This window comes from Podarcis vaucheri (assembly GCF_965113315.1).
Source record: "Podarcis vaucheri genome assembly, chromosome: 3".
NCBI classification, from domain to species: domain Eukaryota; kingdom Metazoa; phylum Chordata; class Lepidosauria; order Squamata; family Lacertidae; genus Podarcis; species Podarcis vaucheri.
The window spans coordinates 88633476-88646617 of record NC_138761.1 but is presented as its reverse complement, the minus strand read 5'-3'; the positions used below and the strand labels follow the sequence as shown (position 1 = coordinate 88646617).

The window sequence follows — 13142 nt, the reverse complement described above, 5'->3', positions numbered from 1 at the left end:
AAGGAAGGTAGGGTATGTATGATCCTCAGTGATAGGGTAGATCCAAAGGCAGGGACAGCGGGTGTTCCCAAGCCACAAGAGAGCTTTGACCAAGTAGGACTTTGGAAGGAAGAGAAGTAGAAGAAGAAGAAGGCACCAGGCTTGGGAAGAGTGGTTCTAGGACCGAGTTGGGAAGTACGCCTATATGACTGCTCTCAGAAAATGTACTTAGTTCAGAGGTACAAAGCCCCAACCTATTTAATAAAACTCTTCTTCCTGTTCCCCCAATGTAACCAAAGTACACTTTTCAGCTGCTTTTGCAGGGGTGAGCAGGAACTTTGGCATAGTTTTCCTGGGTTTTACCATTGCTTTTTATCTTAAAAACATAATGGGATGGTTGAGTGCGGTGTGTTCTCCAGACCTTTGCCAGCCTAGCAACTATAAACAGACAAGGTAGAAGTTGAGAGATGAACTGGAGGCTCTCTGGAGACAGAACTCTTTCCCTGCCTGCTGTTTCTCTACTCCACAAAGGAAGGGTTTTAAAAATGCATTTGAAGGGCACACATGTATTTCAAGCGTCCGCTTTGGAGTGATTTGTAATGCAGAAATGGGGATGTTGGAAGGGTTATGGCACTGCTTTATCCCTCCCCTGCTTCTCAAAAAACACATTCAAAACCATTTTTCTTGGTCACCATCAGGACTCCAACTTACCCATTTTAGCAAAATGTGTAGTTAGCCACTTCCTTGGTTTTAATGCATCATAATGGGCTGTGCTAACTGGAATCCTGCAGTTGTTTATATCTCTTTTATGAGAGAAGGGCCGTGATGTTGGATGGGTAGAGATTTTCTGTTGAAAGGTTTGGGCAAGTACTAAGACTCAGGGCATGACATTGGGGGGGGGTAGATGTGTCACAAGACAAGACCTTTGTGACAGACCAGGAGGGAGAGTGATGTTGGATGTTCCTTGAGAGAAAAAAGAAGAAGCTAGATTGCCTATAAGTGGGCTTCTTAACCACATATGTTTTTGGCATCATTGTCATTTTCAATTATTATTATTACTACTACTTTCAAATGTATAAAATATCAAGAGGAACGGGTGGTTCTTTCTATTTTATGGAAAAAAAGTTTACTGCCAAATTCTTCTAACACTGGAATTAAATGGCAGATTTTGGGATCTACTTTCACACTGGAATATCTGCGATACACGCAAAATTTATTATGGTTTATATTTATTAATCTAAAATATTTGGATACTACAGCTTAAGAAAACAATACAGTGGTACCTTGGTTCTCAAACTTAATCCGTTCCGGAAGTCCGTTCCAAAACCAAAGCGTTCCCAAACCAAGGTGCACTTTCCCATAGAAAGCAATGCAAAATGGATTAATCCATTCCAGACTTTTAAAAACAACCCCTAAAACAGCAATTTAACATGAATTTTACGACGAGACCATTAATCCATAAAATGAAAGCAATAAACAATGTACTGCAGTCAATCAATCAATCAGTAGCTGAACTGGGTTCCACACAGTCACAAAAACAAAAAAAACCACAAAATAAATAGCAAAAACAGACAGACTTAAGCGTAACACTCAAATTGGAAGTGTGGCAATCAAAACGGAGCACGTTTGGCTTCCGAAAAAAATTCACAAACCAGAACACTTACTTCCGTGTTTGCAGTGTTTGGGTTCCAAGTTGTTTGAATACTAAGGCATTTGAGAACCAAGGCACCACCGTATATCGAAGCAAGGTAAAATAACAGGGCATCACAATACGCAAACACACTAGCAAAACACAAACAGTAATAAGCAGGAGCCAGATAATCTCATGGACTGCTATGTCAATAGCCCACAAAAGTCTGAGTGAATAAATGAACTTTCATAAGGTAGCCAAACATCAAAATAGTTAATACCTGCCTTTTTCAAGAGATGGCAGAGAGAAAAGGTTTCACACACTGAATGCTACAATGGAATAGACTTCCCCCTGGTTTCCACTAAATGTACTTTGGCAGGTTGTGGCACAACTAATAATAATAATAAATTTTATTTATATCCCGCCCTCCCCAGCCGAAGCCGGGCTCAGGGCGTCTAACAACTAGAAAGGACTCATTGCAAGATCTTAATAGCTGGGCAGGTCTATATGGTTGAAGGCATTCCTTCAGATAAGCAGGTCCCAAGCTGTTCAGAGCTCTAAAGTTGAACCGCAAAACCATAAACCTGGCCAATGCAGGGCTTGCATCACCACACCTGATTGTAACAAAGAAATGGAGCTGGGTGTCATTTGCATATTGAAAACCACTCAGAAAACTCAGTTGGATGGCTACCTGAGAATTTGGCCGATATCACTTCATTGCAATAATAATTGTTTATTTTTACACTTATATCCCACCTTTCCTCCAGAACAACCCTGAGAGTAGGTAAGGCTGAAAGAATGGTGACTAGCCCAAAATCACATAATAAGTTTCAAGGCTACATGAGGACTTGAACCCTGGTCACCAAGTCTTAGTCCATCTCTCCAACCACTACACCATAGTGGCTGTCAAAGCCATGTCGTCATATAATCTATGTGGCTATAGATTGGTCTGTCATATTTATGGAATTGTCCCTCTCCAGTACAGGTGTCAGAGACAGAAAGGAATTCCCTTCCATTAAGCAGAAGCTACCATTGAACATGCCATTGAGCAGATGACAGGAAGATGTGTTCCCCAATGTTCAGTCTAATCATAACCTCTGCTATCATGATAGCTTTCTGCATAATTTACATTGCCATTTTATCATTACTTCCATGTAATTAATTAGTCATGTCAGTAAAGGGCACTTGTGTGATTTGTGGCCTCTGCTCATCAATTTTAAAATCTAAAAATGCAATACCAAAGATTGTTGGATGCATAATAAAAGAGAGGAAAGATTGCCAAGGTAATTAAGGGAATTGTTTAACTAGGAAATTACTTACCAAACTACCATAATACAAATAGTCCTTCTAGTTCCCATTTCCAGTGGGGACTCTGATCAACTTCTGACTTTTCTGGGTGTAGTTTATCCTCAGAATATTTTTTCACTCTAACAGGCAGAACACTGATAATGATGGAGCAATCAAATATTACTTTCCAACAGAAATTTGGTGGGTTGTTAGTGGCTCCTCTTTGATCTTGTATTTTTACTGCTAGCATCAAATGGACCTTGCAGAATTGCAACTATTGCAGTACATATAGGCCCATTGCTGTAAGTACTCACATGCTGAAGGAAAGGAACACTTATATGAGTCATTTGAAACTAATATCCATCCTTTTCTGGGAAATCACTGGGTTGAATCCAAAGAACCTTTGGCAAAAGGAAAATAGGCATTAGTGCTGTTCTGCAATCACTGGTGGAAGAGTTTGCTCAGTCCTATCATAAGTAGGTCCTATAACAATTCTTATCCTTTTGCAAAAGCTCAAGCAGTGCTCCAGTGCAAGGTGTAAAATAGCATTTCTATGAGTTTTACAGTTGATATATGCAAAGGGGGGAGCCAATGTTAGTCATACTCAGAGCAGACCATGTGAAATCAATAGACAAGTTACTAGAACATTTTGATTTAAGTGAGTCTACTCTATTATTTACTCTATTTTATTTCACCCTGCCTTCCAAAGGAGCCAAATACATCAATCATACAAATAAAACTTTAAAAAAACTATTAAAAACACATTTTTTAAAAAAGTATGACTAACATTGGATCATACTTCAGTAGTGGTTGGGTTGTGGCATCTTCTGGGGGGGGGGGGGCATGCCAGTCAGGAAGCTAGACAAAACATTGCTGTCTCTATTAAAGAAGACTAGAACAATAACCTGAAACTCCTGATGCCACTCAGAGTGCCATCTAGTATCTAAACTAGAGAAAGCGCCTGTTGCCTATGGCCAATGGCCCACCGAGTCCAGCATCCTGTTCTCCTGCAAGCAGGACCTGAGCACAAGCGCACTCTCCCCTCCTGTGCTTTCCAACAACTGGTATTCAGAAGCTTTGCTGTCTTCAACTGTGGAGGCAGAGCATAGCCATCATGGCTGGTAGCCTTTGATAGCCCTCTCCTGCATGAATCTTTTCAGCTACTCATCTCTAAATCTTAAAGCCTTCTGGATTGTTTGATTTGAATAGTACCATCACTGTCAGTCTTAAAAGAGAGCTTTGGCAGAACCTCAGTAGATGAACTTGTTTTTTAGGTCCCAATTGTGCATCTTGCTGATCGTACCTTGTCAGGAATAAGATGGAGATATAGTCAGTTTCTGTTACGTATTCTGCGTTCAGAATAGGATCTGCGTGTTTCCTTTCCCACCACCCCATATAGTAGCTACAGCCTGCCTTGTCTTTTCTCCATTAAATTTCGTATGAACTCTTTCACCTGACTTTAAGATTATGTACACACTAGTAGTTTAAGAGGCAGCAAGCTAACTGTTGTACACACCAGGGGAGGGGTAGAGAGGTCTCCACCCAATGTGCATTACCTGTTTGGTTTCCCCCGTCCTTGAAGCCCATGCCTACTCCTGTTCATGAAGCTGTCACCTGTCAATATACACTATCCTCTGCCCATTTACATTGGCTTTCTTGAATATATACACATCTCAGCTCAATTGCAAAGTGAATGTGGCTTACATTTTCCTTTTGTATTGAAGCCTGGTCCACAGGTCAAAAAGAAGTCACATCAAGAGCAATGATCATCACACACATTTCGCTGAACCTGGGATCAAGTCATGCGATGATGACAGCATGCAGGCATTTTGCAGTTTTATATCCAAATGTGTCTATATTTTGGGAGTAGTATACTATATTATTCTTAAGCCACAATGCACTTAAGATCTTCTTCCTTCTGCCATGCCATCACAACTGTGGTGTGTGTTAGTTTGCTTTCACAAACCTACTCTCATCCAGCCATTTCCTGTCTTGACAGACTGAAGTTGGTTCAACTTCCTTGGCTTCAAAGGAAATCTCTTGGAGTGCACTCCTTCAGTTCAAAGTGTTTGGTTTTCCTGACAAAATCATTTTGCATCCTTTTGAACTGGGTTGTGCTTTGAAAGAATACGCCCAGACAACTGTTCTCATTTAAAGGAAATTACTTTGAAAGGGAACTGCAGCTTCCCAGGTGTCTCAATTCACAGATGAAGGGCGGGAGAGTCTGGGAGAAGGTGGAGATCTTTGCAACACCTCCGAATTAAGCTCAACTCTGTCTTCTAATGATGTGGGGAAATGCAAACACACACACACAAAGGAAACAGATCTTCGCCTCTCTGTCTTTTCAGAAATGTATCAAACACAAACATCCTCAGAGAGAAGGAACAGTTCATTCTCTCAAGAAATGTGGCGTAAACAAACCCCCGAGCAAAACTGCACTATGTTAATTAAGGTTGTGCTCAAGCAAACACACTTACTTGGAAGTATTTTCATTAAATCAACAGCATTTTCAAGATGTGTTCTGTTAATGAGATATTACAATGAAAATAAAATAAGGTAGAACTTCCACATATGCAAGCCAGGGGGTGCTGAAACAGTAAGGTGGAGGAGGGGCACATCAAGCCCTTCTTGCCCGCCACACTTATTTATATCTTTATTGAATTTATATCCAACCTTTACTCCCAACGACTGCAAGGTGATACACATAGTTCTCCTCCTCCCATAGTCTCCTCACAACACTGTTGAGATCGTTTAGGCTGAGAGTGAGTAACTGACCCAAGATTTGAATCCTGGTCTCCCAGGTCCTAGTCCAACACTCTAACCACTACACCACAGTGGTGCCTCGCATGAGCTGCTGATAATACAGAGGCGTGGTTCCTTTGAGTCTTCCTGCTCAAAACAGTAAAGCAAAAGCTCTGAGAACCGGGCTTTGTACAATCAGACTCAGAGGGCCTAGTTCACAATTGACTCACACCACTCCACTATCATGCTGTTTCAACACGCACCCATGGAAAGCCTACAGTGCCAGAATGGCACTGGGGTCATTTTACACTGCAAGAGTGAGATCTGACATCCCAGCAATAGCAATGGAAGGGGATAAAATAAAAACTATGGCTCACATCCTGAAATATAATATATATCTTCTAGATTCTGTGTAAAAGGAGCTATCAAACAATGGCTCTTAAAAAGGAATAGTGTGAAAGCAACCTTTGTGCAAGGCCAAAATTTGATAAAGGCTGATATTTACATGCAGCAATTCCAGATTAATTTTGCGAATGTTCAAGAACTGATTTTCTGACTCTCAACTTTCGCTCTAGCATAGACCCAAACGAAAAGCTTGAGTCATAGTTTAGAAGAGATCTGTTAAAGTAAATAGATATGTCACTCATATGTCACCCAGAACAGTTCTGAACTGATGCACCCCATATATATTTCTGATATATAGTAACTCGATATAATAAATCTGTTCAGTATGTTTCAGCACTCAAGTGATTCTAACTCCATGTGTAATATTTTTATTCATACAAAATCATTCTTCTATGACTAGCCCATAATAGTGACTAATAGCCTGCAAACCTTATATCCAGCCCTTATAGCCTGACTTCTGAAGTAGAGAGATCCTCATAAAAGGATATTTAAGTTGGGGTGGAGGTGGAGGGGGGGGAACAAGCAAGTCATCTTTCCAACTGCACTTTTAAATCTCTAAAACAAGCAAAAAAGGGAGGTTCACTTTTTGCATTTAATTTTGCAGAGAGAAAAGGAAATCTTGTCCTGGGCTGGGATCTTGGATGTCAAGTTTAATCTGAGAGTGAACTATAAATCACCGATAATAGGGATTTATATTAATGGAAACATGGGTACAAGCTTCACCATAATATTATATCTCTTGTTTCAATTATAGCCTGCACTGCATAATGTATCTTGAGTGATATCTTATGTAATTAATCAGGTGGCCGATTATAATAAGGAATACAGCAGGCATTCACCCTGTCTCACCGAAGGAGAGGGTTTGCATTAGTCATTGGGTGGGAGCCGTTCCCTCCTTGCTGCCAGCAGCTTAGTGCAGGTTGCTGCATGAAAATTATCCTTCAGCGCTATTCTATTTTTGTCCTCCAGTGAGCAGAGTTCAAAGTTGTTCTGGAATTATACAGCAAAAGCTCTACATGGTTAGTTCAAAGCTAAATTGACTTAAAATGAATTATTGCTGCAGTCTTCCTCTCCCTAGGTTTTTTACTCTCTCTCTCTTTCTTTCTTATGCTTTCCGTTGTAGGATGAGGCTTTGTACCTATAATGTGGATTTCATCACTGTCATATAACCATGGAAATAAGCGAGATGGAAAAGGTGCCACTGGGTCATCATTTCCTGTCAATGCAGGAGTGTGAATAGATTACATTCGCCCCCTCGCCCCCTCTCAAACCTCTTGCCCAATGCAGTCCCCACGTTAATTTGTTCTACAGTCAAAGTAACTAATGAGAAAATTTTGCTCTGGCATTCAACCTAGATACACTTTTCTTAATTTCGGCCCATTGTTCTTAATGAACAGCTTCTCAACAACCACCCTAATATATGCCTAATTAATTGGTATTTATTTACTTCCAATACCTCCCCCAGACTCAGAACAGTAGCTTATCCAACCTGGATGGCTTTTAAACTTACTTTTACCTGTTGTAAAAAAACCTTTTTTATTTGTTTGTTTGTTTGTTCGTTCGTTGGATATTATCTTGCCATTCAGCCTTTCACAAAACCCCCAGCTCTCACCTTTACTTTTTGACAGGGCTGGGGAACCTGTGAACTTTCGGATGTTGCTGAACTACAACTCCCATCATCCCTACCCATTGGCCACACCGGAGTCCAGCAAGCTTTAGAGATCCACAAGTTTCCCATCCCTCCCTTTGGAGATTACTCAGTATGCATTACTGCCACAGACTTACTCAGTCACCAGGTTTTGTTGGGGGAGGGGCAATGATCTCATCAACTATAATATGGGACATGAACCACCTATGTTTAGGTCCTGTGTTGATTCCAGGGAGAGAGTAATAATAAATGAATGAATAAGTAATTGAGGGTCAGAGGGATTTAAATGTACTTGACTATAATTGGGTTTTGCTCATCGTTATTTGTCAAAGGGCACTTACTAGGAGACAATTTTGTATATGGTGATTGATCTCCATGTACGAAAAAAGCACATAGCAGGAAAGTATAATGTAGTATGTAGGGATGCATGGTTCAGGTTGCATTTAAAGGTAAACCTACTTAATTTGCAATTTCCAAAACAATGCACCTACCCAAACAGCAATCCTTCAATATTTGGCCTTCTCTAAATTTTGCAGTGCCAAGTAATATGAATACAGATGCATATACCAACATAATGTGTGCATTATATTAGGGGGAATTGCTTTGCAAAAAAGTATGTATATTAGGAGAAATCTGAGTTAAAATGCTGATAATACTTTATGAGAGCTTTTTTAAAATTCACAAACTAGTGTGGAAATGTGGAGAACAGAACGTTAAAATGGGAAAAATGAGAAACTCAGAAACAAACATTGACAAATTCACCCAACCATTGCTGTCACAAAGAGCTGTCCAGTCAGATTATTTATCAAGTACAGCAAAAAAACCGAAACAATAGGAAACACTCTTGGGTACATTTCAATCCTTACAGTACACAGAACATTTTTTAGTATGTGAAGCAGCCCTAAGACTATGTGCAGTTTCTCTCTTTGCTAATTGATATAACATTTTAGCCTGCTATTTTAATACATGACACTTATTTTTTAAGCTTGTCCGATTGCTTACTAGAACAATGGGTGGTTGTGAACGAGGTCAATGGAAAGTGTCAGCTTCGCTGTGCCACAGTCCAAGACCATTACGTACTGTGAAAACGATGGCATTCACAAACAATAGGTTATGAGTTGCACAGTTTATGCAAGATCCATTTCCTTTAGAAACAGAAGTCACCGAAAAGTATTTTAAGCGCATCGGTGCACAATATGAAAAGAGGTGCCAGATTCTTGAAGTGACAGATTGCCACCCCACCACCCCATACGCACATTTCACAAGTGACATTACGCAGAATATATCAGAAATAGTGCAAAAAGGTTGGCTCCAACATCTTCCTGCACTGACCTGTTTGTCATTTGTTTTGTTCTTCCAGCACAATAGATATCTTACTTTCTTGGGAAAGTAGCATAACATCATAATAACATCAGATCATCATCATGATACCACATAACTTGTAGGAAGTAGTTCAGCATGTTAAAGTATTTCATATGTAATTGCTCTATAAAGTTATTTGCTTTTTTAAAAAATGAAGCCTTGACTCTGGCACTGGAAAACAGCTGAATGCTATCACAGTCATTGTTTCCTGGGACACTGTATGGAAAAGAAATGGCTACCCCAATGGACTTCCCATGGGGACAGCCATTTAGTTCTCTGTCCAATGACCCTATCAGTAAAACTGATGAAATGCCATCATTCTCCGCTGTATCCCAGGGCAGATGTGAGGCTTCAATTTGTGCAGAGCTTTCAGCTTTTTGATTGAGTAAAAAAGACCATCCCCCTAGCAGCCTGGCCATCTATAGTAAGATATACCCTACCTCTCATCTAAAAAGAATTGGACACACTCTATTTATTTTGAACTGAGTTTATGGCGGTGGGATGATACTATGGAGTGAAATGGGTAATTACTAATTTAAGGAAATTTGATTTTGAACTGGATCCACCTGCGTGGGTGGTCCACTAACTACTTGGGTTTGAGGTAATCTGGAGGAGGGCTACAAACTGATTTATGAATTTATTTGAAGTAGACATTGTTATTACTGTTTTGATTTATGACCCACACTTCACCCTAAGGTTCCAAGGCAGGTCACACCAATGTAAAATGCAATACTGAAAACAAATTACAAGCAAAAGTATAGGGTGGGTCCTAAGAAATATACATCTCAAGTGTCAAAGGGCAGGGTAGAGAGGAGCACCTTCAGGATATCATGAAAACATAAATTTCTCAACTTTACCAGAAGCCTTAAGCAGACCCCTTAAGCAGGTGTTGTGTGGGCACTCAAGACTAATTGCCCAGTTATATACTTACATACACAATGCCGCTGTATTTGTGTCACTCATTAGCAGAGAAACGGGTAGAGTGCAAAATGGATTCTAACCACTTCGTTTTTCATTTCCTGAAGTGCCGACTTCAGCAGACCACATCCATCCATTTTTTAATAACAGCTATCAAGCCAATGAGCAAAAACAAATTTACTGTCACCTGATGGTTTTCAAATGACAATTTTAATGACCTAATTACTTGTCGAATCATCTATTTTCTCTCTGTGGTCATAGAGGCCGATCTGCTGTATCTGACATTCTGATTTAAGAGGATATCCTAACCCCTATAAAATTACTGTTTTGTAAAACCACGTTTAAGGTTTCTTGTTTAAGCCTTTGGCTTTTTATTTTTGTACTGTAAGTGTTCTAAGCAATATTTAAACAGCCTCTTTAGTTACTGGGGGGCAGGAAAGAAACCTAATGCATTGCTTTTCAAATCATCTCTTTTCTATCATGAGGGCTGCAATCCTATACCCTTCTTTCCTGGGAATAAGCCCCACTGAACTCTGTGAACATTCTGTGCACATTCACTTAAAAGTAAACCCAAATGAAGTGGCTCACTACTGTGTAAACATGCATAAGGTCAGTCTGTAAGCTCTTAACTTTCTGGTTGCAAAATCAGTAGAAAATATAGCAGCACCTTAATTCTCTTTAAATTGCCTTCACTGAAATCAGTGGGGTTGCAAAAATGAAAGCATTGTTCGCAGTTGCCTTCTAACTGTCCCATTTCAGCTGGTATAGCCATGCTTTTCAGAGACTTTAGTGACCCCACTTTTCAAAAAGCAACTTTTTATTCATTGCCCCCCCCCCCAGTGCCTTTGGTATAAACTGAAGCAAAGCGTTATCACCACACTTAAATAGCCCTTTAAACAGTACATGCCTTTTTATGCCTTTTAGTTACAGTGATATAGAGCCAGATCTACCATTGGGCAAAGGGAGGCAATTGCCTTTGGTGGCAGATGCTGGTTGTTCTTCCGTAGACTACCACCCACCTCCATTTCCCTCTGTTGCAGGGTAGAAACATATAAGCTACATGGCATGTTATCTAGTGTAAGATGGGATTAGTGTCCTGTAACTAACATAAATGAATTGTAGGGAATATATATATGCGCATCTGGAAGCAGATGGTTGTCTGCCCTTCTAGTGCCTGACACATTTAAATCTGGATTGTTCTGGGCCCACCATTGTCTACCAGAACACATCATTTTCTTGCCAAGCTCTACTCAAAATCCCACCCACCCACACAGAGGAATATGCCCCCCCATTCCAGGAGTAGTTGCTTGGTGCTTGACCTCACTATGGATAATCTCGGTTGCCGTATTTGGGGCCAGGGAAGACTTTCTTTGCCGTATTTGGGGCCAGGGAGGACTAATTGCCCTCATCTGAAGGTTTTGCCTTCCTCATAGCAGTTGCCACAACTTTGATGGGTTAGACATTGGGTAAAGCCTTACTCCTGTTCGGAGGAGAGGTTGTTAACCTCTGTCTTCTGCTCCGAGCAAATGGAGTATCCCGTTAAAGGGATCCAGGAGGAGGTGCTTCTCTCCAGATGCCCAGGAGGGGGCTACAGCCATAGTACTCCCCAAGTAAACACATACTTGATGTTTGTCATAGGTCCTCCTCATCCCTGCATTGACTGCCATAAAACATCCAGCAAGTGGGCTGGCTGATATAGGATATACCCAATACCTAGGTCAAATCCCCTTACTTCTGTAATCAATAAAGTTGTGGCCTTATTTGATCCAAATGAATGTTGTCATGTGTGGTTCAATGATCTCAGGTGAAGCGGCAGTTTCACAACGCTTTGGCACACAAGAAGATCATTAAGCTCATGGCAGATAGCTAGTGGCATCCTCAAATATTCTTAGCTTTTTTAAAAAAAACAAACAACCAAACAACCAGCAAGGTTTTTTTTATCACCCAGTTTAAGGAGGATCTCAGTTTTCACTTCTGTAGGTAACCAGTTACTATTGCAATCTTTGGAGCGGTAGTTGTACAGAAGGATGGTGATTTAAAACAAAAACTGCAAGTTCACATGATGAGCTAGTGAAATCTGTTTGAAGGTGAAACTATAAAATATTTCATAAGGTGAATCTCTGTTGTCATGTTAATATTCAGTTAAGAAATGTGTGCCGTTTCTTAATGTGAAAACTTCAAATTAATATGCACTTGTGTCTTTTTGTTTTGTTTCCCTCACTCAATCCTTAATAGAGAAGAAAATCACGCTATTCTGACCTCGACTTTGAAGTAAGTTTTCTTGCATTATTTCAGCTGTATTTGATTTAAAGCAATGTGAATGTGAAGTGTTTATCTTAATAAATATTTTGACAGCTTTTATAGAGACAGCTTTTGCTAAACTTCATTTTTTGAAAGCTATGCTAGAGTTGTCTTTTCAATGTATCATAAATCTTCACTTTTTAAAGTATTTCCAAAGCTCCACTTTCACAGTCCATTTGAACTTGGATGAATGGAACTTCCCCCCCTATTTTAAATATCTATACAATATTCTGTGACTCCCTCCCTTCTTGAGGATTATGGCTTTCCCTGTGAGAGAAGAGGACTAGAGCTTATTTACATATGTTGATCTATTTAAACGTTTTGCACAGCGAGAGCCTCATTGCTGAATTTGGAGATTGAGCTGGATAAAAGAAACTCTAGCTAGCAGTCAGGGCAACCAGCCAGAACAGTTAAGAAGAAAAAGGTCATAAAGCTCTCTTGCATGCTGAGCTAGGCTGTTGTCAGCCAGACCAATGGCCAGATAGCATCACCCATTCCATATTTAACAATCTGGACTGAAGCCTGTATAGGTACTTCCAGAGAAATCTGTAACTCTGTGCTGTACACATGACAATATTCCCAGGTCTTTATGGCCTCTGAAACTCTGGGGGTATGCTGTGAACATGCAGGGAGGCAATTGTACATAGTGAGTGGGAATCAGGCCTGCAACTGAATTAGGTAATGAGGCATGGAGAGAAATGAAACATACTTATATGAAGCTGCTGTCTACCAAATGCTGTCTACCTGGCTTGAGAGCAGTACATGTGAAAAGGATCTAGGAGTCTTGGTTGACCACAAACTTGACATGAGCCAAGAGTGTGACGTGGCAGCTAAAAAAGCCACTGCAATTCTGGGCTGCATCAATAGGAG

General features: G+C 40.3%; 1 protein-coding gene and 1 long non-coding RNA gene across 6 annotated transcripts in view; one reads left to right on the top strand and one right to left on the bottom strand.

Annotated features, from left to right (window-relative positions):
- LOC309529962 overlaps positions 1–13142 on the bottom strand; it is a 104613-nt gene that overhangs the window by 31377 nt on the left and 60094 nt on the right. The window lies entirely within an intron of this gene.
- ADGRB3 (adhesion G protein-coupled receptor B3) overlaps positions 1–13142 on the top strand; it is a 458060-nt gene that overhangs the window by 433489 nt on the left and 11429 nt on the right. For 4 of the 5 annotated variants that reach the window (XM_082218223.1, XM_082218224.1, XM_082218222.1 and 1 more), the window contains 2 exons: positions 7672–7803; positions 12207–12242. In XM_082218223.1, the coding sequence (XP_082074349.1) occupies positions 7672–7803; positions 12207–12242 (168 nt within the window). The remainder of the gene's footprint in view (positions 1–7671; positions 7804–12206; positions 12243–13142) is intronic. The other variant, XM_082218225.1, reaches the window with a different exon arrangement.